Genomic DNA, 26,490 nt, shown 5'->3' with positions numbered 1-26,490 from the left:
AATAAGGTGATCATCCCTTTCTTATTTCTCAGTTCCACCTAAATAACTTTCCTCGATGTATTTCCAGGAATGTCCTCTCTTAGCACAGCTGTAATGCTATCCCTTATCAAAAATGCCATTCCCCCTCCTCTTTTGCCTCCCTTTCTATCCTTCCTGTAGCATTTGTATCCTGGAACATTCAGCTGCCAGTCCTGCCCATCCCTGAGCCATGTTTCTGTAATTGCTATGATATCCCAGTCCCATGTTCCTAACCATGCCCTGAGGTCATCTGCCTTCTCTTTCGACCCCTTGCATTGAAATAAATGCAGTTTAATTTATTAGTCCTACCTTGTCCCTGCCTGCCTTGACTGTTTGACTCTCGTCTGTTCTCAGTTGTACCCGTCTCAGATCGATCTCTTTCCTCACTATCTCCCTGGGTCCCACCCCACCACCTTACTAGTTTAAATCCTTCCAAGCAGTTCTAGCAAATTTCCCTGCCAGTATATTAGTCCCCTTCCAATTTAGGTGCAATCCACCCTTCTTGTACAGGTCACTTCTACCCCAAAAGAGGTTCCAATGATCCAAAAATGTGAATCCTCCTCCCATACACCAGCTCCTCAGCCATGCATTCATCTGCTCTATCCTCCTATTCCTGCCCTCACTAGCTCGTAGCACTGGGAGTAATCCAGATATTACTACCCTTGAGGACCTCCTTTTTAAATTTCTACCTAACTCTCTGTAATCTCCCTTCAGAGTCTCAACCTTTTCCCTTCCAATGTCGTTGGTTCCAATGTGGACAATGACCTCCTGCTGGCCCCTCTCCCCCGTGAGAACATTCTGCACCCTCTCTGAGACATCCTTGATCCTGGCACCAGGGAAACAACACACCATTCTGCTTTTTCTCTGCTGGCCACAGAAACATCTGTCTGTACCTCTGATTACAGAATCCTCTAACACAATTGATCTCTTGGAAGACTAACCCATTATTTACTATAACATGGTTTCACTCATAAAACCATGGTTTTATAGCATATTTTAACTATTGCAAGTTAGACTAAAATTAAAGCAATATTTCCAAACGCATTACTGATCCTTCATATCTTCAACCTTTATAACAAGACTACTAATCTATTCAGAACATTATCATTACTAATATCACATCTCCATGACCTACCTGAAACTATGAAAGATTATAATATTAATCAGCCCTTACCAACTGTCTCTCAGACCTGAATAGATTACAGAACACCAAACATTTTCCCCAATTAGTATACACTTATTTTAACTCGGCTGTTATCCCTTTAAAGAAACTAACTGTTAAAACAGCGCTTAAGTGAAATTACATGAATGAATGAAACTCACACCAACAAAAAGTAAACAAATCTCACAATCCAGCTGCAGTAATCATTTTAATATCCTTTATTCTTTAAGTACAGGTACAATTTCTAACTTTTTTAGAGTATATAAGCCTAGTATTTTTTACTAACATTTACTAACTTAAAAGACTAAAAGACTAACACCTATTAATTATGCAAGCAGACTAGACAGACACTCAATCCTATCTGGAGTAGCAGCCAGCATTTTGCACATGCTCTAACCCAATTCCTGGACAGAAGCCTCTCAAACCTTTGTGCACTATAGATCAAACAATGTAACACCATTTTTAATATATGTAAGAACTGCAAATAAAAAGGCTAGTGTATGAAGTGTATTTCGGCATTCTATTGCTGTCTTGAACTTGTCCTACTTGCGGTTGTTGAATAAAGAGGCTATTTTCATCACTCAACGATTTTGGTCGTTCTTTGAACACGATCCCACAACCCCTTTGGCTGATCTGTTTAATAACACTTCCCAGGACCCACCATGGTTCCTGGTTTGCCTTACCAAAATGCAACACCTTATATTTATTTAAATTAAACTCCATCTACCACTCCTCAACCCATTGGCCCATCTGATCAAGATCCTATTGTAATCTGAGGTAATCTTCTTCACTGTCCACTACACCTCCAATTTTGGTGTCATCTGCAAACTTACTAAGCTTAACTCCTATACTCTCATCCAAATCATTGATATAAATGACAAATAACTATGAACGCAGAACCGATCCTTGTGGCACACCATTGGCCATAAGCCTCCTGTCAGAGTAACAATGCTCTACATTTTTAAACAGAAGACAGAAACTGAAAAAGCCAAGAGCTGCCTGACACTGTCCCCAACAGACAGTCTCATAATAGAGACAGCACTGGGTGAAATGTAGAATAAAGGGTAAGCTACTCGTTTGAATCAGAAGGCAAGTTTTCTCAACTTTATTAAAACACGATGAAGTCCCTGAGGAAAAGTAAAAATAAGTAAATATGCAAGAAAAAGCTCTCTCTTGACTCTGTCCCCACCATCCGGTGCATTGAATACAGGAGTCGGGATACCATTTTGCGGCTGCAAAGGACGTTGGTTAGGCAACTTTTGGAATACTGCATTCAATTTGGTTTCCTTGCTAGAGGAAAGATGTTGTGAAACTTGAAAGTGTTCAGAAAAAGATTTACAAGGAAAATGCTAGCTTGGAGGGTTTGAGTTACAGGGAGAGGCTGGATAGGCTGGGGCTATTTTCTCTAGAGTGTTGGAGGCTGAGGGGTGACCTTGTTGAGGTTTATAAAATCATGACGGACATGGATAGGGTAAATAGCCAAGGCCTTTTTTCCCCAGGGCAGGGGAGTCCAAAATTAGATGGCGTAGGTTTAAAGTGAGAGGGTTAAGATTTAAAAGGGACCAGACAGGCAATTTTTTCATGCTGAGGGTGATACATGTGTGGAACAAGCTGCCAGAAGTAGTGGTCAAGGCTGGAACAATTACAACATTTAAAAGGCATCTGAATGGGTACATGAATAGAGTTTAAGAGGGATATGGGCCAAATGTTGGCAAATGAGACTAGATTAATTTAGGATATCAGATTGGTATGGATGTGTTGGATCAAAGGATCTGTTTCCATGCTGTATACCTCTATGACTATCCACTCCTGGGCAGGGACCACATAGGCCAAAACGCAAGATCAACTTTTCTCAATCAAAATCAAATCTCTGGTCCATCCCAATCAAATGCAGCCAGGACAGGGACACGGATTTCAAAATCCAGAGGAAAGTTCCTCCAGTCATTTTAACTAAAATATAAAACTTCCCTCACACCAACCTCATCAAGCACATCTAATAACAACCCCCTACTCTAAAATGAAAAATGCAAACACAAAAGTCAAGCCCCCCTCGACATCACCCCCAGCAGGGGGCAGGGACTGTACAGGGTTAGGTACAGAATAAAGCTCACCCTACACTTAAAACAGAAAAGTTAAAGTTTCCTCAACTCTTAAATTGAAGTAAGGTTCCGGTGATGCTCAGGGAAAAAAATGAAAATAAATAAACAAACAAAAAAATGGCTTTCCTTCATTCTGTCCCTACTTGGAGCAGGGCAGTAAGAGGTTGAAATTTTGCTTGGAATGAACTTTCCTTGAATAGGTCAAACACGAAGGAAACTAAAAATCTAAACCTCCTCATCTCTGAGCTCAATTTCTCCTTAAACCACAATAAAGTCCTGGTTACCTGAGGAAAAGCAAAAATAAATATATAAATATGCCGGAAAAAGCTCTCCCTTGACTCTGTCCCCACCAGCCAGTGCACTGAACACAGGAGTTGGGATGCCATATTGCGGGTGTACAGGACATTGGTTAGGCAACTTTTGGAATACTCAATTTCGGGGACTGGGACAAAACCAGGTTAAAATAAAAGGCCCTTGGCCATAACAACCCTCTATCACCACCCTCTGCCTTCTACCATCAAAGTTTTGTCTCCAATTGGCTCTTTCTCGCTGGATCCGATATGATCCAATCTATCATGCGGGACCTTGTTGAACACTTTGCTGAGGTCCGTGTAGACAATATCTACTGTTTTGCCTTCAATCTTCATGATAACCTCTTCAGAAAACTCCATCAAGTTAGTGAGACACTATTTTCTACGCATAAAGCCATGCTGACTATTTCTAATTAGTCCATGACCTTTCCAAATGCATGTAAAACCAATCTCTCTGAATCCTCTCCAACAACCTACCCACCACTGACATCAAACTCTCTGGTCTATCATTCCCTGGTCTGTCCTTGCAGCCTTCCTTAAACAATGGCACATTAGCACTTTCCAATCTTGCAGCACCTCACCCATGGCTGTCAGCGATACAAATATCTCTGCAAGGGGCCCCACAAACATTTCCCTGGCTTCCCACAATGTTCTGAGATACTCCTGATCAGGTCCCAGAATTTATCTACCTTTTAAGGGCTTCAGCACCTCCTCTTCTGTAATGTGGACTTTTTTCAAAACATCACTATTTATTTCCCCTATTTCCCTAGCTTCCATGTCTTTCTCCACAGTAAATACTGACGCGAAAAATTTGTTTAGTATCTCATCGGTCTTCTGTGATTCCACAACAGAGAGCCTTGTTGGTCCTTAAGGGGGCCTATTATTTTCCTCATTTTTTTTGCCCTTAATACAGTTGTAGAATCCCTGAGGATTCAAATGAAATATTAAATTGAGGTCACATCTGTCCTCTCAGATGGGGCAATTCCCAAGATGCCATTCAAAGAGTAGGACAATTCTTTCCAGTGCCCTAGTCAATTTATATTCCCAACCAATAGCATTAACCTCAAATCGTGTCTCCATATAAATATACTGGCTACAAGAGTAGGTCAGATGCTAAGAATCCTACAGCAAGTAACTCACCATCTGACTTCCCAAAGCTTATCCACCATCTATAAGGCACAAGTCAGGAATACTCCCCACTTAGCTGGATGGGTGCAGCTCCAACAATATTCAAGCAGTTTGTCATCAAGGCCAAAGCAGCCGACTCGATTCATGCCGCATTCACAAGCATTCACTCTTTCCACACCAGCGCTCAGTAGCATCAATGTATACTATCTAAAAGATTCACTGCAAAAGTTCACCCAAGATTCTGATACACCACCATTGGCCACTTCCAACCAGAAGCTCAAGGTCATCAGAAACATGGGAACACCATCACCAGCAAGTTCCCCTGCAAGCCACTCACCATCCTAACCTGGAAACATTCCTTCACTGTAGCTGGGTTAAAATCCTGGAATTCCCTCCCTATCAACATTCCGTAGTGGTTCAAGAGGTGAGATGTTAAAGGGTTAATTTATTCTGCTGACATGTAAGAAATTGGATGTCGGGGGGGGCTTCTGTCTTGCAGGCAGGATGTGACAATCTAATCATACTCTGTAAACACCGTTTAACCTAATCACGCTGGAGAATCGACGTTTCGGGCATGAGCCCGATTTCCTGAAGAAGGGCTCATGTCCGAAACGTCGATTCTCCTGCTCCTTGGATGCTGCCTGACCTGCTGCGCTTTTCCAGCAACACATCATCAGCTAACAATCACACAACACCAGGTTATAGTCCAACAAGTTTAATTGGAAACACACTAGCTTTCGGAGCGACGCTCCTTCATCAGGTGGTAGTGGAGGGCTCAATCCTAACACACAGAATTTATAGCAAAAATTTACAGTGATAGTCATCTGATGAAGGAGTGACGCTCCAAAAGCTAGTGTGCCTCCAATTTGGCGGTACGATGGCACAGTGGTTAGCACTGCTGCCTCACAGCACCAGAGACCTGGGTTCAAATCCCGCCTCAGGCGACTGACTGTGTGGAGTTTGCACATTCTCCCCATGTCTGCGTGGGTTTCCTCCGGGTGCTCCGGTTTCCTCCCACAGTCCAAAGATGTGCTGGTCAGGTGAATTGGCCATGCTAAATTGCCTGTAGTGTTAGGTGAAGGGGTATGTGTAGGGGTATGGGTGGGTTGCGCTTCGGCGGGTCGGTGTGGACTTGTTGGGCCGAAGGGCCTGTTTCCACACTGTAGGTAATCTAATCTAATCTAAACCTGTTGGACTATAACCTGGTGTTGTGTGATTTTTAACTTTGTTTTAAAAAAATAATCTAATTGCTTTGTTTTTGGATGGCATGTGACTATGGGGGAGTGGCTGGGGGATGTCTTGTGAGCATTACTGATGGTGATGTAACATCCTGTATAAAAAGGAGCACTGTTCCCTTGTTCAGAGAGATCTCTTGACATGGCTTTGCAAACATTGTGACATGTTAAGTGATCCTCCAAAGCTTGTACTTGGAATATCATTTTGGCTTACTTATATCTTAGATTCCTTACAGTGTGGAAACTATAAAGCGAATAAGACATGTTTCCATGTGGGGTCAAGATCTTCAGCCTCCCTTGGTTCTTCCAATAATGCCTTCCACTGCTGTAACTATGAGCAACATCCATGATGCTCCTTGCTGTAAATTAACTATACAGTTCATTGAGAAACTGCTGTTCCAGAGAAGACCGTGAACTCCTGTCTCTGTGCACATGCGTGATCATTCTCTCTCCCTCCAGGGCTCAGTTTAAAGACGTAAGAGGTAAAACTATACTGCGTCTCTGAGTGTTTTGCTTTGACTGAAGGGAGAAAACAGGAAGACAATATTAACATAGTCAGCAGGATCCGACGAATAGTTATGATCAGATGATGTCAGTGGCCACCCAGAGCATCAGTGTCCCGAGATGGACGGGCCCATAAGGTAAGATTTTAAACCTTGGTCTCTCTCGATATTCCTGTATGCTGGAGATGGTCCCTCATTCGATCGCTCTATTCTATGGATTCCCCAATCGGTAATTAGTTCAGTCGAGAGACACAGTTTCGCAAGCGTGCTGGCAGGCAGAGGTTCGGGTCCTCTGCACTGCATTGGGGAGATGGGTGTAACTGAGGTTTGAGTCCTCTGCGCTGTACTGGAGTTCAAGTCCCCTGGGGTGGGTTTGACTGAGGTTCGAATCCTCTATACAGTACTGGGATTTGAGTCCCCTGGAGTGGGTGTGATCAAGGTTCAAGTCCTCTGTGCCATACTCGGGTATGAGTACCCTGGGGTGGGTGTAATTGAGGTTCAAGCTCTGTGTGTTTAAGCGAGGTTCGAGTCCCCGTGAGGAGTAAAGTGAGAAAGAGGTTAAAGTCCTCTAGTGGCAAAATTTGAAGTTCTGCGGGTCTTTGTTCTGGGTGAAGAGAGTGGCTTGGACTGCGGTGCCAAGTGATCCACTGCGAGGGCTTTTTCTTTTTATAAGTGGAATTTCAGCAAGAGGATGCAACAAAAAAACCTGAGAAAATGCTGAAATAAAGTTGTACTAATACTTGGGTTGAAAAAGAAAAATTTCAATGTAAATTGTGCCATGCTGAGAGTGTTCCATGTTTAAAAATTTTGGTTTGTTAAAATACTGGTTCGGAAAATCCTTCTAAGTAACTGTTTTGCCTTGTTTGAATCAGGACCTCAATTCAATGTGTTTTGTGGGCTGTGTTGTGGGGCAGGTTTTGGTTTTACGTTGAAATTCCACAACATTTTGTCCTTTTTTAAAGCAATCAAAACCAACTGAGTGCCTTGAGCCCCTGTTTGTTTGAAATTCTACAATGCCTGTTTTAAAAAAAACAGTTGGGTCAATGGTCATGCTTTAGCCAGATGAGAGTATTATTATAATATCTTTGCTGCTGTGTTTTTAATGCATTTTGAGTTTGTTTTGTTAAGATTTTAAACAATATTAGAACTTGAGGCTGAGCTGTTTCAGTTCTGTTAATTATTAAAACTACATTGGCCCTCATCATATTGCAAATTCAAAGAATGTTGACCTCTACTAATGTTGCCACTGTAATTCCGACTGTTTTATTTGGGAAGTTTCATTTGGAGAACATACCATCAGGAACATCCTCCCTGCATCTACTCTGTCTAATCCTATCAGAATTTTATAAGTCTCCATGAGATTCCCTCATTCATTTAAACTTCAGCAAAAACAATCCTAACCTATTCAATCCCTCCTCAGACGTGTCTCGTCATTCCCAGAATCAGCCTGGTTAACCTTCACTGCACTCCCTCAAGAGCATCCTTCCTCAGGAAAGAAGATCAAAACTGCACACACTATTCTAGGTATGGCCTCACCAAGGTTCTATACAAATGCAACAACACATTCCTGCTCCTATACTCAACCTTTCGCAATGAAGGCCAACATACCATTTGCCTTCTTTACTGCCTGCTGCAGCTGCATACTTACCTTCAGCTCAAGGGCACCCAGGTCCCACTGCACACTCCCCTCTCCCAATTTACAGCCATTCAGATAGTAATCTGCCTTCTTGTTTTTGCTTCCGAAGTGAATAACGTCATATTTATCCAAATGATACTGCATCTGCCATTGACTTGTCCCCTCACCCAACGTGTTCAGACCATGCTGAAGGATCTCTGCCTTCTCATCACTGCTCACCTTCCCACCCAACTTGGTATCATCTGCAAACTCTGAGATGTTACATTTTGTTCCCTCATCCAAATCATTAATATATATATTGTGAATAGCTGGATCCCTGTGGCACTCGTCTAATTACTGTCTGCCAATTTGAAAAGGACCTATTAATTCCTACCTTTATTTCTTTGCCAAGCAGTATTCTATTCATCTCAATATACATGCCCCAATCCCATGCACTTTAATTTTGCACAATAACCTCTTATGCGGGACCCTGTCAATTGCTTTCTGCAAGTCCTAATATACCACATCAACTGGCTCCCCTTTGTCAACTTTACTAGCTATATCTTCGTAGAATTTCTGGTATATGGTTTGGGTTTTCTTTTGTGAATCCAAGTATATATTCAGCTGCTTAGCCATGTTTTTGTCCCCTATTGTACATTCCCCCACTTCTGCCTGTAGGGACCCACATTTGTCTTCACCAATTTCTTTCACTTCATACACCTATAGAAACGTTTAGTGTCAGTCTTTGTTCCCTGCAAGCTTACTTTCATACTGTATTTTCCCCTTCTTAATCAATTTCTTGGTACTACTTTGCTGAATTCTAAACTGCTCTCAATACTCAGACCTACTTTTTTTGGCCTATCTGTATGTTCTTCCTTGGATCGGATACTTGCTCTAATTTCCTTCATAAGACAATGGATAGGCCCTCTTAACCATTTTGCTTTTGTGTCAGACAGGAACAAACAGTTGTTGCAGTTCCCTCATGCGTTCCTTAAATGTTGCCATTTTTTGCCTATCCACTGTCATCCCTTTAAGTAATTCTCCCCAATCTATCAAGACCAATTTACCTTCATCGTTTCCTTTATTAAAATTCAGCACCCTAGTCTCTGAATTAACTATCTCACTCTCCATCTTGATAAAATGTTGTACTATGTTATGGTCACTCATCCTCAAGTGGTCTTATGCAGCTAGACTGACAATGATTCCCTTCTCATTACATTGTACCCAGTCTAGGGTGGCCTGCTGTCTAGTTGGTCCTTCCACATATTGGTCAAGAAAACCATCCCGTATATATGCCAGGAATTCCTCCTCTATAGCATTGTGGCTAATTTGATTGAAATCACCTATGGTAACCAAAATTCCCTTATCATGTGCATCTCTAATTTCTTTTTAATGCCATTCCCAACATCACTACTGCAGTGTGGGGGTGGATATATGGAACAGTCCCTGCAGATTGGAGGGTAGTTAATTTCACTCCAATATTCAAAAAGGGAGGTAGAAGGAAAACATGGAATTATAGACCAGTTAAACCAACATTGGTAGTGGGGAAAATGTTTGCTCCTTGGTATCTCTCAATTCTATCCAGACAGATTCTACATTGTCAGAGCTAATAGCCTTTCTCACCATTGTATTAATTTTCTCTTTAACAGGAATGCCATTCCACCACTTTTTCCTTTTTAATGTCCTTCCTAAATACTGAATACCCTAACATTCTGTTCCCATCCCTGGTCACCCCGCAGCCACGTCTCCGTGATCCCAATTATATCGGACCAGAGTTTTGAGATTTGTAGTTCAGTAACAAACTGTAACAAACACTACATTACACAAACAGGCAGCAAATTAGCCACCAGGATACATGAACATCAACTAGCCATAAAAAGACATGACCCACTCTTACTAGTAACTTTACATACAGATGAGGAAGGACAGCACTTCAACTGGGACAACACATCCCCCATCCTAGGGTAAGCCAAACAAAGACACACGCAATAACTTCTAGAAGCATAGCGTTCCAACCAGAACTCTATCAACAAACACATTGACGAGGATCCCATTTACCACCTCCTCAGAAAAAGAACAGGAAACAACATCACCACAGGAAATGATGTCACTAACCCAAGGAAACCTAAACACATAAATAAAAAGCGAGCCATAACACCAATGTTTCATCCGGAGGCTCACTGATGACATTACCTAGTAGGGTGATGAAATGTCTGAAACGAATCTTCCAGCTCAGCAAGCCCCTACATCCAGTATATCAAACCCGTTTACATCTGTGAGAGAGGCAGAGAGATAGATAGATAGAGAGAGGCAGAGATAGATAGATAGATATGCACACACACATACGCCTTCCCTTTCTAGTGGTCTGAAAGCTTCTGATAATGACGATGATTTATTGTCACTTGTGCTGTACAAGAAAAACACAATAAAATATAGTGGAAAAGCTTCAATTGTCTCCATTCAAAGACTTCAAGACTGAAAAGAATAAAAAGACAAAAGTCCATCTTCGCTCCACCACCTCCATCATGAACCTTAAGCCCTGAGGTGGCTGACCAACAACACGCGTGCAGCCATGTGCCTGCTGAACCCACCAACATCAGAGTCACCATCTCCTTGTCACTGGGCACACCAGCCCGACGGGCCACAAATGTTGGGACCTGTGCTGGACCCACACTCACACAGCAACCAGGAGCTGCCCACCTCCCCAACCTTGCCTCACTGACAACTAGGAACCAAATCAGATAGGAGGTGGAAGGCTTCTGTCAGTAACAACTGGTCACCACTCTACAAACCAATCAGCTATCTGTTGCCATCAAAATCTCACTTTGTATACACCCACGTGCTAGGCTGTCTGCAATCAACCTCTTCCATTGGTTGAACAAAGCAATGTAAATATCATTTACATTGAGTTTTGGTAAATTGTTTTTAATATGTACTGGGAAACCCTTCCACAATCTTTAATTTTGATCAGTCCTTTTCCTATTTCAGTCCACAATCAAAAATACAGAAAAATGAAGAGATTTGGTCTTAAAACATGCAAAACATTTCAAATGAAACCATCAAAACAGTACATTTACTACAATTTGCTTTTTTGCAAGCTCTGGTCACTCTGTCCAGCTTTGTGTTGCACTCAGTGAAAACAGGTGGTATAATAAAAATTTGGTTCGATAAAGGGCCATTAACAAAGTAAAGTATCTTCTACTCCAGAAAACCTATTTTTGAAGAGTAGAACTGGAGCCAATCTCTAAGTTAACTTATAAATGTGTATTGAAATACACATTACACATACACCTAAACTGCTAATAAGATGTAGCCACAAACACAAAAACAAAATACTGTGAATACTGGAACCACAATTTTAGTCTGTCTGTTTATAACAGGAACAAGCAAGTATTTAATTAAGCCCTGGCCTGTATACAATTAAATATAATCAATTAATTACAGTTAACAAAATTAATGGACAGTTAACGAAAGGTTCTGACTTTTAGCCAATATCCTGGAAAATACAGTCCACTTAAGTAATTAACAGCAGTTAACTCTATGACATTCTGGGGATTTACTAAAAGGTTCTTCATTTAAGGTCGAGATATGCAAAAAAAGAAACTGAAGGATGAATCAGATTTTGGACTTTAGAAAGATGAAAGTGCAGTTATTTTGAGCATGCACTTTCTGACTTTTTCAGAATTTCAGTATCTCTTTTTCAGGATACATATTATATTTCATGATCGTATTAAATGCATAATAATGGGCGATCAATCAAGCCTGAAATCAATAAAACTGAAATAAAATGAGTTAAAATGTGATTCTCAATTTAACAGATTGTGACCATTCAAGCTGCCAATCAGAATTATGCTGTGGGTGAGATATTTTGTGCTTGACCAACAACATATTTGATACATCAGTGACATTATAATACAAGTCTTCGAATTACGCAGAACATCAATAATGAGCAATGATAGATTTATTGAAAACAAGGAACTCCTAAATAGCACACGGTTAAATTATACAACAGTTATTATCCTTCTGGAATTTCCAGATACTTAGGTACTGCAGATGTTTAACTGATATGAACTTTGGTTCTGTTCAAGCAAAAACATTAAAATTGTTATGCAAGCTCACAATATCAAAAGTTAACATTTTTCAAATGTGAGCTCTCAGCATCTTAAATAGTCATTACAAGAGTTATGACCAAATGCAAAGCAAATGTTTGCAATATGAAGTGAAAATAATGGGGAGGTGACTGCCTACTGGCATTTATTGCTAGAATATTAATCCAGTGACCCAGGTAACATCTGGGGACCTGGGTTTGATTCCAGCCATTGCAGAGAGTGAAATTTGACTTCCAGAATGCAATTCATGCTGTGCCGCCTGACAAACTTGATTAAAGTTCGGGGTTATTGAGTAAAAGGGATAGCAGCAATTTAAATTCAAAATTGGCTGAATGAAAGGAAGCAGAGGGTAGAGGTCAATGATATTTTCTGGCCCCGAGGAAGGTTTTTAGTGAGCTCCCTGGGGGCTGATAGTGGGATCCTTGCTGCTCCTGATCTTTATGAATGATCAAAATCTTAGTGTGCAGGAAACAAGTTCAAAGTTGACAAATAATTCGAAACTTGATTTGATTTACTATTGTCACATGTACAAAGACACCGTGAAAAGTATTGTTTTGTGTACTAACCAGACAAATCACACCTAATACAAGTACATCAAGGAAATAGAACGGAATGCAAAATATAGTGTTATATGGCGTAGCTTATAAACAGAGATGACAACAGTGTAGAGTTCCAAAAGACAGACATAGTGAATGGATAGTTGCAGATGAGTTTCAATACAGAGACATATGAGGGGATGCGCTTTGCTTGGATGAATACAAAATAGGAGTACAATTCTGAAGGGTTGGCAGGACCAGAGGGACCCGCGTGTACATGAGCACAGATCACTAAAGGTTGCAAGGACACTTGAAACAGCAATTAATGAAGTATACAGTATCTGTGGCATTATTAATAAGGCCAGAGAATAGACAAGCAGGGAAGAGATTATTGAATGTTTAAGATGCTTTGTAGACCTCAGTTCTGGATGCTGCACTATAGAAAGGATATAAAAACTTTGGAGATAGTGCAGAACGGATTTACAAGAATGACTGAGAGATGAAAAATTTCAGTTATGAGGACAGATTAAAGAAATGCAGGAGTATGCCATTCAGTCTTTGAGCCTACTCAGCCAGTGATAATGGATTATAGCTGATCATCCAGCTGAATAGCCTGTTTCTGATTTTTTTTTTTCCCCCATCTGTTTTAGTGCCTTTAACCCAAAGTGTTATATCTAACTCCTTCTTGAGGCCATACAATATTTTGTTCTCGATCACCTTCTATGGTACCAAATTGTACAGGCTCACCACTCTCTGGGTAAAAGGATTTCTCCTCATCTCACTTCTAAATGGTTTATCTATATCCTTAGACAGTGATCACTGGCTCTGGACTCCCACCCCATCAGGACATCCTTCCTGCATCTATTCTATCTCGTCCTGGTGGAATTTTATAGGTTTCTATGAGATCACCACTCATTCTTCTCAACCTCAGTGAAAATAATCCTAACAAATTCAACATCTCAGTCCGGGCAACCCAGGAATCGGTTTGGTAAACTTGGTCGCTGTACTCCTCTACAGTAAGAACATCCTTCCTCAAATTACGAGACCAAAACTGCACACAGTATTCCAGATGTAGTTTCACTAATGCTCTGTTTAATTGTAGCAAGACATTACCACTCCTGTACCAAAATCCTCTCGAGATGAAAGCCCACAATCCATTTGGTTTCTTTACCACCTGCTGCACCTTGCATGGTCACTTCCACTGACTGGTGTACAGGGACGCACCGTACTCGTTGCAGATTTCCCAGTCCGAATCTGCCTCCCTCTTTTGCTATGAAACTGAATTTAACTACATTATATTGCACCTACTGTGCATTTGCCCACTCACTCAGATTATTCAAATCACAGTGAAGCATCTCTGCATCCTCCTCTCAGCTCACCGTCCCACTCAGTTTTGTCTCATGTGCAAATTTGGAGATATTACTTTTACTTCCCTCATCTAAATCATTAGTGTACGTTGTCAATAGCAGGAGTCTGAGCACTGATCCCTGCAGCACTGCACTAGGCTCTGCCTGCCATTCAGAAAAGACCTGTTTATTAGTACTCTTTGTTTCCTATCTGTCAACTGCTTTTGTCTCCATCTCAATTCACTACCACCAATACAATGCTATTTAATTTTACACACTAATTTCATATGTGGGACTTTGAAGGCTTTCTGAAAGTCCAAATAAATCATATCCAATGGCGTCTCTTCATCAATTCTACAAGTTATATCCTCAAAGAATTCCAGTAGATTTGTCAAGAATGATTCCCCTTTGTTAAATCCCTGCTGACTCTGTCTGATCCTGTCACTGTTTTTGAAATGCTCAGCTATGGACTCGAGCATTTTTCACACTCCCGACATAAGGCTGACTGGTGCGTAATTCCTAGTTTTCCCTCTGCCTCCCTTCTTAAATACATGCGGTTACATTAGCTACCCTCCAATCCATAGGAACTATTCCAGAGTCTATAGAATCCTGGAAGATGACCAGCAATGCACCCACTATTTCTAGGATCACTCCCCAAAAAGGTAGGACTGTTCTCATTAGATACAAGACTCAGAGGAAATCTAATAGAAGATTACAGAATCATGAAGAAGCTGGACAAAGCTGATAGGGAAAAACTGTTTGCATTCATAATGGAACTAAGAACCAAAGGGCACAGATTTGCAAAAGAAACATGTGAGCTGAGAAAAAAAATACTTTGCCAAACGCCACATAGGTAGGGTATGGGATACATTACCTGGAAGTATGTTGGAGGTAGGATCAATTGAAGTATTCAAGGAGGAATTGGATGATTATTTGAAAAGAAATAGATTTGCAAGGCTATGGGGAGAAAAAAAAGCAGACAGTTGATATTCAAAGAGTTGCTGCAGCCTGAAAGGAATGAGTAAGGTGCACACAGTCACAGTCAGAGAGGAGAGATCACGTCAAGAGTGAGACACAGTCTGAGTGAGTACATACTTCAAGAATTCAGCACAGAGAGGAAAAGGTGCTTTTTACTTGCTTATTTTTGGCTCATAGTTTGTAAGTTATATTTTTAAGCCCAGGATCAGAGGCCGAGCATAAGAGTGACATCACAGATGATAACTACTAATTTGACGATCTACTTTAGGCTATTTTCAGATTGAAGGTATGTTACCTTCAAAATTTATTGAAGGTATGAAGGGTGAACATTTATAGACTACAAACTAAAAGACTACTACAGCATCTTTAAAAATCAAATTAAGAATTAAGTAATTAAAACAGAGATGCCAGGCCAGGCGATGTTTTGTAACTGAATGATATGGGAGCTGGTGAACACCACATGTTTGATAGTAACCACATCTGTAGCAAGTGTTGGTTGGCTAAGGAACTCCGGTTCACAGTTGATGAGCTGGAGTCTGAACTTCGAACACAGCTATGTATCAGGGAGGGGGCAAGTTACCTGGACATTATTTCAGGAGACAGACGCAGCCCTTGGATTAACTACCTTGAATGCAATCAGTGGTCAGGAACTGGAGGGTATGACTACGAGTGAGGCAGTTACAGCCATCCCAGGGGGTAGAGCCTCAGCCCCTGAGCTTGTCTAACAGGATAGAGATTCTTGCTCCCTGTGTGGCTGAGAATGAGTAAGCTGGCCATAGTAACGTGGCATAGGGACCCATTCGAGAAGGGGAGAGAAAAGAGAAATGTAGCTGTAGTTGTGCCAAGCATTTATCTTAATCTAAGATCAACCTAACCTACACACCCCTCAATTTAGTGCCATCCATATGCTTGTCCAACAGTTCCTTAAATGTCCCTAATGTATCTGACTCCACGAGCAGTGTATTCCATGCACCCACCACTCTCTGCGTAAAGAAGCTACCTCTGACATTTCCCCTATACCTTCCTCCAATCACCTTAAAATTATGACCCCTTATGACAGCCATTTCTGCCCTGGGGAAAAGTCTCTGGCTCACTACTCTATCTATGCTTCTCATTACCTTGCACACCTCTTTCAAGTCACCTCTCTTTCCTCTCTCCAGTGTGAAAAGCCCTAGCTCACTCAATCTTTCTTCATAAGACAAGCCCTCCAATCCAGGCAGCATCCTGGTAAATCTCTTCTGCACTGTCTCTATAGCGTCTTCAGCCTTCCGATAATGAGACAACCAAAACTGGACATAAGATTCCAAGTATGGTCTAACCAGGGTTTTAGAGACCTGCAGCAAAACCTTGCGACTCTTAAACTCAATCCCCATTGTTAATGACAGCCAAAATACCATATGCCTTCTTAACAAACCAATCAACTTGGGTGGCAACTTTAGGGAACTATGTACGCAGACTCCAAGATCCCTCTGTTCTTCCACACTACCAAGAATCCTGTCTTTAACCCTGTATTCAGCATTCAAATTCAACCTTCTAAAATCAATCACTTCGCACTTCTCCAGGTTGAACTCCATGCCAGGGTTCAGTATAGCTCATCTCAGCTGCACAGGAATTTGAATTGGAAGGAGAAAGATTTAGTTGTTGTGGTCCACCTAGGTGCCAAAGATATAGACAGAAAGAGAAAAAAGGCTCTGCTAAGGGATTATGAGCAGCAAGGGGCTAAAGTGAAAAGCAGAACTAAAAAGGTAAGCTCAGCAGAGGTTATCAAACTTTCTATAGTTTTTTAACGCATAACCTTGCTGTAAGTCTGCAGTACAGAATGGAGTTGATTTTTCCTGATTATGTTTAAGGTCTAAGAGGGAAAGCAGATTATGCAAGAGGTCCAAGAGGGAAAGCAGATAAATTCAGGGCATGCTTAGGAACATGGGACTGGGATATCATCGCAATTACAGAAACATGGCTCAGGGATGGGCAGCTTAATGTTCCAGGATACAAATGCCACAGGAAGGACAGAAACGGAGGCAAGAGAGGGAGAGTGGCGTTTTTGATAAGGGATAGTTTCATTGCTGTAATTCCTCGGAAAATATTCCTAGGAATATATCCAAGGAAGTTATATGGTTGGAACGGAAAAATAGGAAAGGGTTGATCACCTTATTGGGATTGTATTATAGACGGGAAATTGAGAAACAAATTTGTAAGGAGATTTCAGATATTTGGACAAATAATAAAGGTGGTTATGGTAGGGGATTTAACTTTCCAAACATAGACTGGGACTGCCACAGTGTTATGGGTTTAGATGGAGAGGAATTTGTTAAGTGTGTGCAAGAAATTTTTCATGGATGTACCTACGAGAGAAGGTGCAAAACTTGACCTACTTTTGGAAATAAGGCAGGACAGGTGACTGAGGAGTCAGTGGGGGAGCACTTTGGGGCCAGCGACCATGATTCTATTAATTTTAAAGTAGTGATGGAAAAGGATAGACCGATCTAAAAGGTGAAGTTCTAAATTGGAGGAAGACTAATTTTGACGGTATTAGGCAAGAACTTTCAAAAGATGATTGGGGGCAGATGTTCGCAGGTAAAGGGATGACTAAAAAATGAGAAGCCTTCAGTAATGAGATAACGAAAGTCCAGAGACAGTATATTCCTGTTAAAGATGAAAGGAAAGGCTGGTAGGTTATAGAGAATGCTGGATGAATGGAGAAATTAAGTTTTTGGTTAAGAAAAAGGAAGCATATGACAAGTATAGACAGGAGAAATCAAGTGAATCCTTAGAGTACAAAGGCAGTAGGAGTATACTTAAGAGGGAAATCAGGAGGGCAAAAAGGGGATATGAGATAGCTTTGGCAAAGAGAATTAAGGAGAATCCAAAGGATTTTTACAAATACATTAAAGGTAACTAGGAAAAGAATAAGGCCCCATCAAAGAGGGGTCGTATTCCCCCACAAGAGATATTTTGTATCAGGGTTTACTGTGGCAAAGGACATGGGAGGTATAGGATGTGGGGAAATAGATGGCAATATCTTGAAAAATGTCCATGTTACAGAGGAAGTGGTGCTGATGTCTTAAAATGCATAAAAGTGGTTAAGTCCCCAGGACCTGATCAGGTGTACCCTAGAACTCTGTGGGAAGCTAGAGAAGTGATTGCTGGGCCTGTTGCTGAGATATTTGTATCATTGATAGTCACAGGTGAGGTACTGGAAGACTGGAGGTTGGTGCCACTATTTAAGAAAGGTGGTAAGGAAAAACCAGGGATCTATAGACTGGGAAGCCTGACATCGGTGGTGGGCAGGTTGTTGGAGGGAATGCTGAGGGACAGCATTTACATGTATTTGGAAAGGCAAGGACTGATTAGGGATAGTCAGCACGACTGTGTGGAAGGTCATGTCTCACGAACTTGATTGAGTTTTTTGAAGAAGTAACAGAGGATTGATTGATGATGGCAGAACAATAGATGTGATCGAAATGGACTTTGACAAGGCATTTGACAAGGTTCCTCATGGGAGTAAGGTTAGATCTTATGGAATACAGGGAGAACTAGCCATTTGGATACAGAATTGGCTCAAAGGTAGAAGACAGAGGATGGTGGTGGAAGGATGCTTTTCAGACTGGAGGCCTGTGACCAGTGGTGTGCCACAAGGATCAGTGCTGGGCCCACTGCTTTTCGTCATCTATATAAATGTTTAGATACGAGCAGAGGAGTATTAGTTAGTAAGTTTCCAGATGACACCAAAATTGGAGGTGTAGTGGACAGCAAAGAAGGTTACCTCAGATTACAACGGGATCGTGATCAGATGGGCCAATGAGCTGAGGAGTGGCAGATGGAGTTTAATTTAGGTAAATGCGAGGTGCTGCATTTTGGAAAAGCAAATCCGTGCAGGAAATATACACTTAATGGTAAGGTCCTAGGGGGTGTTGCTGAACAAAGAGACCTTGGAGTGCAGGTTCATAGCTCCTTGAAAGTAGATTCGCAGATAGATAGGACAGTGAAGGTGTTTGGTATGCTTTCTTTTATTGGTTAGAGCATTGAGTACCGGAGTTGGGATATTACATTGCAGCTGAACAGGACATTGGTTAGGCCATTGTTGGAATATTGCGTGCCATTCTGGTCTCCTTCCTATCGGAAGGATGTTGTGAAACTTGAAAGGGTTCAGCAAAGATTCATAAGGATGTTGCCAGGGTTGGAGGATTTGAGCTATAGGGAGAGGCTGAATAGGCTGGGGCTGTTTTCCCTGGAGCTTCGGAGGCTTAGAGGTGACATTATAGAGATTTATAAAATCATGAGGGGCATGGATAGGATAAACTGACAAGGTCTTTTCACTGGGTTGGGGGAGTCCAAAACAAGAGGGCATGGGTTCAGGGTGAGGGGAAAGATAGAAAAAGGGGCAACGTTTTCACGCAGAGGGTAGTGCATGTATGGAATGAGCTCCAGAACAAGTGGTGCAGGCTGGTACAATTACAGTATTTAAAAGGCATCTGGATGGGTATATGAATAGGAAGGGGTTAGACGGATATGGGCCAGGTGCTGGCAAATGGGACTAGATAGGGTTAGAATATTTGGGCAGGATTGTCAAGTTGGACCGAAGGGTCTCTTTCTGTGTTGTATATCTCTATGACTCATAGTAATAGGACACAAAATATGGAGAGGATTAGAAATCTGCATAGTAAAATAGGGCTGAAGCAGCACAGCTTCATCAGGGGAGATCTGTTAGAAGCTGACAAATCTGTTAGAATTCTCTCAAGGTGTGCAACAGTTCCTTCCCCCAAGCCATCAGGTTCCTTAACACAATATGATCGGACTCTTTCCCACCTGAAATTGCACGACTTCAAACTGCTGCTAGAAAAATGTCTATTACTTATCATTACTCTGACCTCCTTCCACCTATCGCATTTCCAACGCCCCTCCCCCAAGTCCCTCCTCCCTACCTTTTATCTTAGCCTGTTGGAAACACTTTCCTCATTCCTGAAGAAGGGCTTATGCCTGAAACGTCGATTCTCCTGTTCCTTGGATGCTGCCTGACCTGCTGCGTTTTTCCAGCAACACATTTTCAGCTCTGATCTCCAGCATCTGCAGTCCTCACTTTCTCCTATTACTTATCATTCGCCCATTACACTGTAACTCGCGTGTTTTGCACTTCTTATGCAGTTTATGCAGTGTAGTTTATGCTGTCCATGTAGCATCCTCGGTCCTGGAGGAGCACTGTCTCGTTTTTACTGTATCCATTGTGTATGGTAGAAATGACAACTAAAAGCTACTCTTTCTCTCTGCGACGAGCATGTTAGCACTGGGTCAACAAGATTAAAGAGGTAACTGTATGGCTCAATGACTGGTGTGGGAGAAATGGTTTTGAATTCATGGAACATTGACACCAATAATGAGAGAGCTGTTCTGCTGAGATATGTTCCACTAGAAACATACTGAGACCAGAATTGCATAGGTAGAGCTGTGGTTACAGCTTTAAACTAAATAGTTTGTTTGGGGTGGGGGGGGGGGGGGGGGGTTTGCTGTCCAGTTCGTGTACAATTATGAAAAAAGTTAAAGTGGGGGTAGAGCTCAGCAGAGATTATTAAACTTCCCACAACAAGCAATAGGACACAGAATATGGAGAGGCTTAGGAATCTGCATAGTAAAACAGGGCTGAGGCAGTACAGTCTCTTCAAGGGAGATCATGCCTAACAAATCTGTTAGAATTCTTTGAGGAGGTAATGAGCAAGTTAGACAAATGTGAGCCAGTAGGCATGATCTACGTGAATTTCCAGGAGGCCTTGGACAAGGTACTGCACATGAAATAAAATAAGCGCTCATGTTATTCAGGGCAAAGTACTGAATAGATAGAGGATAGCATGCTTGACTGACAGAAGACAGACAGTAGGGATAAAGGGGTCTTTTTCCAGAAGGCAGCTTGTGACTGGCAGAATTCTGTAGGGATCAGTATTGGACCACTACTATTCACGTTACACAATATTTTGAGTTTTGTATCCATTCTTGGGATGTAGCATCACCAGCTGGCCTGTATTTATTGTCCATCCCTAGTTGGCTTTGAGGAGGTGGTTGTGAGCTGCCTGGCTTCTTGAACTGCTGCGCTTCACATGCTATGGTTTGACCTACAATGCCCTTAGGGAGGGAATTTTAGGATTTTGACCAATAACAATGCAGGAAGGACAACAGATTTAAAAGTCAGGATGGTGAATGGCTTGGAGGGAAACTTACAGATGGTGGTGTTTCCATGTATCTGCTGCCTTAGCCTTCCTTGATGGAAGTGTTTGTGGGTTCAGAAGGTGCTGTCTCAGGATATTTGGTGAATTTCTGCAGTGCTTCTTGTAGATCATATATACTGCTGCTATTGAGCATTGGTGGTAGGGACAGGAGACATTTGTGGATGTGCTTTGTCCTTGATGGTGTCAAGCTTCTTGAATGTTGTTGGAGCTGCACTCATTCCAAGAAAATGGGAAGTATTCCACCACACTGCTGACTTGTGCCTTGTAGATGCAGTTTTTGGGAGTCAGAAGGTGAATTATTCACTGCAGTATTCCTAGTCTTGTAGCCACTGTTTCTAGTCCAAATGAGTTTCTGGTCAATGGTAAACCCAAGGATCTTGATAATGGAATATTCAGTAATGATAACACCAGTGAATGCAAGGAGGGGTGGTTGAATTGTCTCTTTTTGGAGATAGTCATTGCCCAGCATTTGTGTGGCACAAATGTTACTTGTCCATTGTCAGCTCAAGCCGGGATATTGCCCAGACCATGTTGCATTTGAACATGGACTGCTTCCATATCCAGGGAGTCATAAATGATACTGACCAATGTGCAATCATCGGCGAACATCCCCACTTCTAACCTTGTGATGGAGGGATGGTCGTTGATGAAGCAGCTGAAGATAGTTGAACCTGGGACACTACCCTGGAAAAACCCCTGCACAGATGTCTAGGAACTGAGCTGACTGACCTCCAATAACCATAACCATCTTCCTATCGACTACATATGACTCCAACCAGCAGAGTTTGGCCCCCTGAGACCTTTTGATTCCAATTTTTAAAGGGGTCCTTTGATGCCACACTTGGTTGAATGCAGCCTTCATGTCAAGGGCTGTTATCCTGCCTCACCTTCGGAATTCAGTCATTTTGTCCATGTTTGAACCAAAGCTGTAATGAGGTCAGGAGTGGAGTGATCCTGTCAAGACCCAGACTGGTGTCACTGAGCAGGTGCTCCTTGATAGCACTGTTGATGACACCTTCCATCACTTTACTGATGATCAAGAATTAACTGCTTGAATGGTAATTGGCTGAGTTGGATTTCTCCTGGTCTTTGTATACAGACATACCTGGGCAATTTTCCACATTGTTGGGTAGATGCCAGTGATTTATTTAATTGTCCACCACCATTCACAACTGGATGTGGCAGGGCTACAGAGTTTAAATTTAATCTGGTGGTTGTGGGATTGTTTTGCTCTATTATTGGCAGCTTATACTGTTTGTCATATAAATTGTTCTGTTTGGTAACTTTGACAGATCAACACTTCATTGTCAGGTATGCCTGGTGCTGATCCTGGCATGCCCTCCTGCACTCTCCATTGAACCAGGGTTGACCCTTTGGCTTCATGGCAATGATTGGGTGGGGGTTAAGTCAAGCCTTGGCATTGCAAATTGAAATTGAAAAAGCTACCTAAAAGCATCATAAGCCAGAAAGCTGATATCATGCCTTGGTTTGGTTTGCTTACTCCAATTGTGTATCCTCGATATAACTCAATACAAAATATACATCCACTGATTGGCTGACCTCCTCTGAAACCAGGATATCTTTTGTGGATTTTCAGTTTTTGTTGAAAATTCCTGCTGCATGATGTACAAATGCTTACAATGAGAAATTTAGCTTCTTCCTTCTCTAGTCTACAATTATACAATGTATAGAATCAGTTTTCATTTTAGCAAGCAAACTTTATAACATTATATTGCAATTGCACACTTATCGAATAACTAAGCGTCAGATCTGGTGTGATTACATTGGGAAAGCTCACAACATGCAGAGACAGCTACTCCACCAAAAAAAAGTATATGTAAAGCTAATGAGAACACTAACAAGAAAAAGTAAATATCAACTCAACTTTGGAACTCAACATATGAACTAAACTTAGCTAATTCATAGATGACTGTAATATTTTTTCAAAATATAACATTCAAAATATTTAGTGACACTTTCATTCTGAAATTACAACTTAATGACTGCATATTCTGATAGCACCTTAAAAATAAAAAAAACTTTCCAAAGTATTTTGCAATGAAAAAAAATTAACCAAAAATAGCTATCTAGAAGTTCACCCACAGTACTGTTAGGGATGGAGTTCCATGAATTTGACCCACCAACACTCTGGAACAGAAATTAGTTCCACATCAGGACCGTGTGTATCCTGGAGGGAAATTGCAGGTGGCAGTGAGGAAGGATGATGTAGAATAGGATGAGGACTGCATAATAGTGGAATAGCTGGTTTACTCAAAATAAATTACATAAGCTAGACCATGAAAGAACTGAAATAGTTAAGGCTTTGGTGATAAAGAAATGGAAATAATTTTCTAGTAGAAACCATAATTGACTGGAATTGGGTCAGATAAAGGTCATGTTGTGCAGTATGAGGTTTAAATGCTATTTCATGATGGACAGAATTCAAGGTCAGAAGATCAACTCAGACATTGAGTTTGTAAACAATCTGACAGTTGCTAGGAGAAAGGGATGGAATCAACATCATGGGTATATAGTTTCTTCGGGGGAAATTCTCAAAAAAAGTCACATTAGACTCAAAAATTGTTAATTCTGTTTCTGACTCCACAGATGCTGCCAGACCTGCTATACGTCTCCAGTATTTTATTTCAGATTTCCAGCACCCCCAGAATTTTAACTTCATTAGTTGGTGTTTGGGGTTAGTTAATACAACTGTTTTGGCTTTTCTAATGTTTTACAGTAACAATTGCGGTTCAAATAGGACTGGATATCAAAAACCAGAAAAAGGTGCTGGGATCTATGGGGGAACCAGGACAGGTCAGCTGGAGACATCAGCATTTATGTGGAGCCTAGCACATGTGTGCAAGTGATGCTGCCAATGGCCAACAAGCAGAAAGTACAGACTTTTATAGCACAAAAAAGGGCTATCTGGTCTGCAACTGTTCTTTCGAAGAACAACTGACTTTATTTCACTCTCCTGCTCTTTTTCCACATATCTGCAAACCTTTCCTCCATGTATTTATCCAATTATCTTTCTTCCATCTATAAGGCATAAGTGATGACTGTGATGGGATACATTCCATTTGCCTGATTTAAGTGCAGCTCCATACGTAAGTGAAGCTCAACAACATCAAGGACAAAGCAGTCTGCTTGATTGACACTCCATCTGTGACCTTCAACATTCACTCCCTTCACCAATGATGCACATAGCAGCAGTGTTGTACTATCTGAATGATACACTACAATAACTTAGCAACTCACCAGCCATATTTAACAAAAATACTAATTGAATGTGTAATGAAACCAACTAACCAGGATAATACACCAACAACACCTTAATATAGTTGGCATGGGCAAACAGGCAGGAATGAGGAGTATTTTCTAATGGTTTTGGGTGATGAAGGGTTGCACCCCATAGATATTACAAGAACATCACAACAGCTTGCAAGCCATATTGATGCATAACTTATTTTAGGTTTCACAAAGTAACTTTACAAAATGAAAAAATCTGATGTGGAAATCTCAGTTCTTGCAATGGCTTTGAAGTTGAATGCTGAACATGCAACTATGTGCAAAAAAAAACTTCAAAGGAAGTACTAAGATGTCTTACCTCTGGTGCAAACATAGTTTCATATGATGGATTGAACATAACTTCCTTCAGCAATGGATCAAGATGAACCCCTGTTTCCACATCTTCCTGACATGAGGAAAACAAATAATTCAGAATGGTTCTGCGCGATTGCAGGAAAAGCACACAATCACTACTATCACATCAAGATTCAATTTCAGACCCACAGAAGTAAAGGACATGTGGCACATATTTGAATGGAGTGGAAAACAAACTGGATAAACTGGGAAATTAGAATACTGTGTTTTCTGAAGCTTGGTTCAATTTCAGCAACGATGCACACGTTGAAAACACACACCACTACATTGAACACTCCTCAACATCTGCAGCAATGATAAACAATTGCACCATATTAATAGAACGAAACAAATTAAATTCAGAGAGAATAATGTTGCCTGCGATTTATATAATTTGTATAATATTGGATTTAATGTCATTTGTGTTGAGTTTGGATTTTGAAATACTGACATAAGGGTTATCCTGTGTGTCTGAAAAAATAATTAACTTCTGTTAATTAACTTGTGTTTTTGTAGCCATGACAATTTTGTTTTCAAAATAGTTAAGAGTTTTCAGAATGAGTGAGTGCTTATTTACCTCAGGAGGGTTTACCTAGCAAGGTAAATAATTGTTCCTCAAAGTTTCTATTATACATTTTGTCCTTTTTTTTTACAGCTTGCAAGAACACTCAAAGTTTAGAGAGAAAGAGAGATTTTTTTTTTTCAGTTTTATAGTGTCAGTTTTGGGCAGTTCTGCAGAAGCTTTCATGAGTGAAAGTTGCTCCTGAGAAAGGGAAAAGATAGTTAAATTTGTTAAAACTTGACCACCTTTGAGTTAGTGACAATTCTAGAACAGAACTGTTTGGATAAAAACCTGAAGAGATAATTTAAAATTTGAGATAATCAAGTTCAGGTATATGATAGATTCTTCCTGGAGTTATCGTATTACTGTGTGTCTGGGAGCTGCTGTCAAATTAGACCCATCAAGGTGCAAAAGATCTTTTGATAAAAGCATCTTTCATATACAGTGCTTATGAATACTGTACGGAAGTATTTTCGGGTCTGTAGAGGAGTGCGTTTTAGGGATTAATGGAATTATATTTCACTGCATGTTTTAATATCTTTCAGTTGATGTGACCAGTAAATTGATTTATTCTATTTATTCCATTCATTTTACTTAATAAATTTCTGCTTTATTATTAAAAACAATTTTTAAAGAGGCGGACATTGTTGGCTTGGCCTCGATTTATTGGCTACTTCTAGCTACCCTCGATAGTGGAGAGCTGCCCTCTTGAACTACTCCAGTCCATTTGCTATCAGAAACCTACAACGGAGGAGCTGCAAAATTCTGACTGTGCAACACTGAAAGAACAGTAATATATTTCCAAGTCAAGATGATAAATGGCTTGAAGGGGAACTTGCAATTAGTAGTGACTATGTGGCTAACTACTGCCCTTGTCCACCTAGATGGCAGTGGGCCTGGGTTTGAAAGATGCTGTCCAAGGAAATTCTTAGTGAATTTCTGTAGGGTAGCTTGTAGAGCTGCTGCTGCAGCAAATCTGCAACACTGTATGCACCTAGGGTTGTAGGTTCATAGTTCCTTGAAAGTAG

At 41.0% G+C, this 26,490-nt stretch overlaps 1 protein-coding gene across 1 annotated transcript in view; it reads right to left on the bottom strand.

Moving 5' to 3' along the window:
• cdc40 (cell division cycle 40 homolog (S. cerevisiae)) overlaps nucleotides 1-26,490 on the bottom strand; it is a 130,637-nt gene that overhangs the window by 102,416 nt on the left and 1,731 nt on the right. The window contains exon 2 of the mRNA XM_043687120.2: nucleotides 24,866-24,952. Coding sequence (XP_043543055.1) covers nucleotides 24,866-24,952 — 87 coding nt within the window. The remainder of the gene's footprint in view (nucleotides 1-24,865; nucleotides 24,953-26,490) is intronic.

Source organism: Chiloscyllium plagiosum, unplaced genomic scaffold (assembly GCF_037043375.1).
Source record: "Chiloscyllium plagiosum isolate Xiang-an unplaced genomic scaffold, Cpla_swu_hap1 HiC_scaffold_3, whole genome shotgun sequence".
Classification (NCBI taxonomy): Eukaryota; Metazoa; Chordata; class Chondrichthyes; order Orectolobiformes; family Hemiscylliidae; genus Chiloscyllium; species Chiloscyllium plagiosum.
Note: the sequence above shows the minus strand (reverse complement) of the source record. Positions and strands in the feature narration are given on the sequence as shown.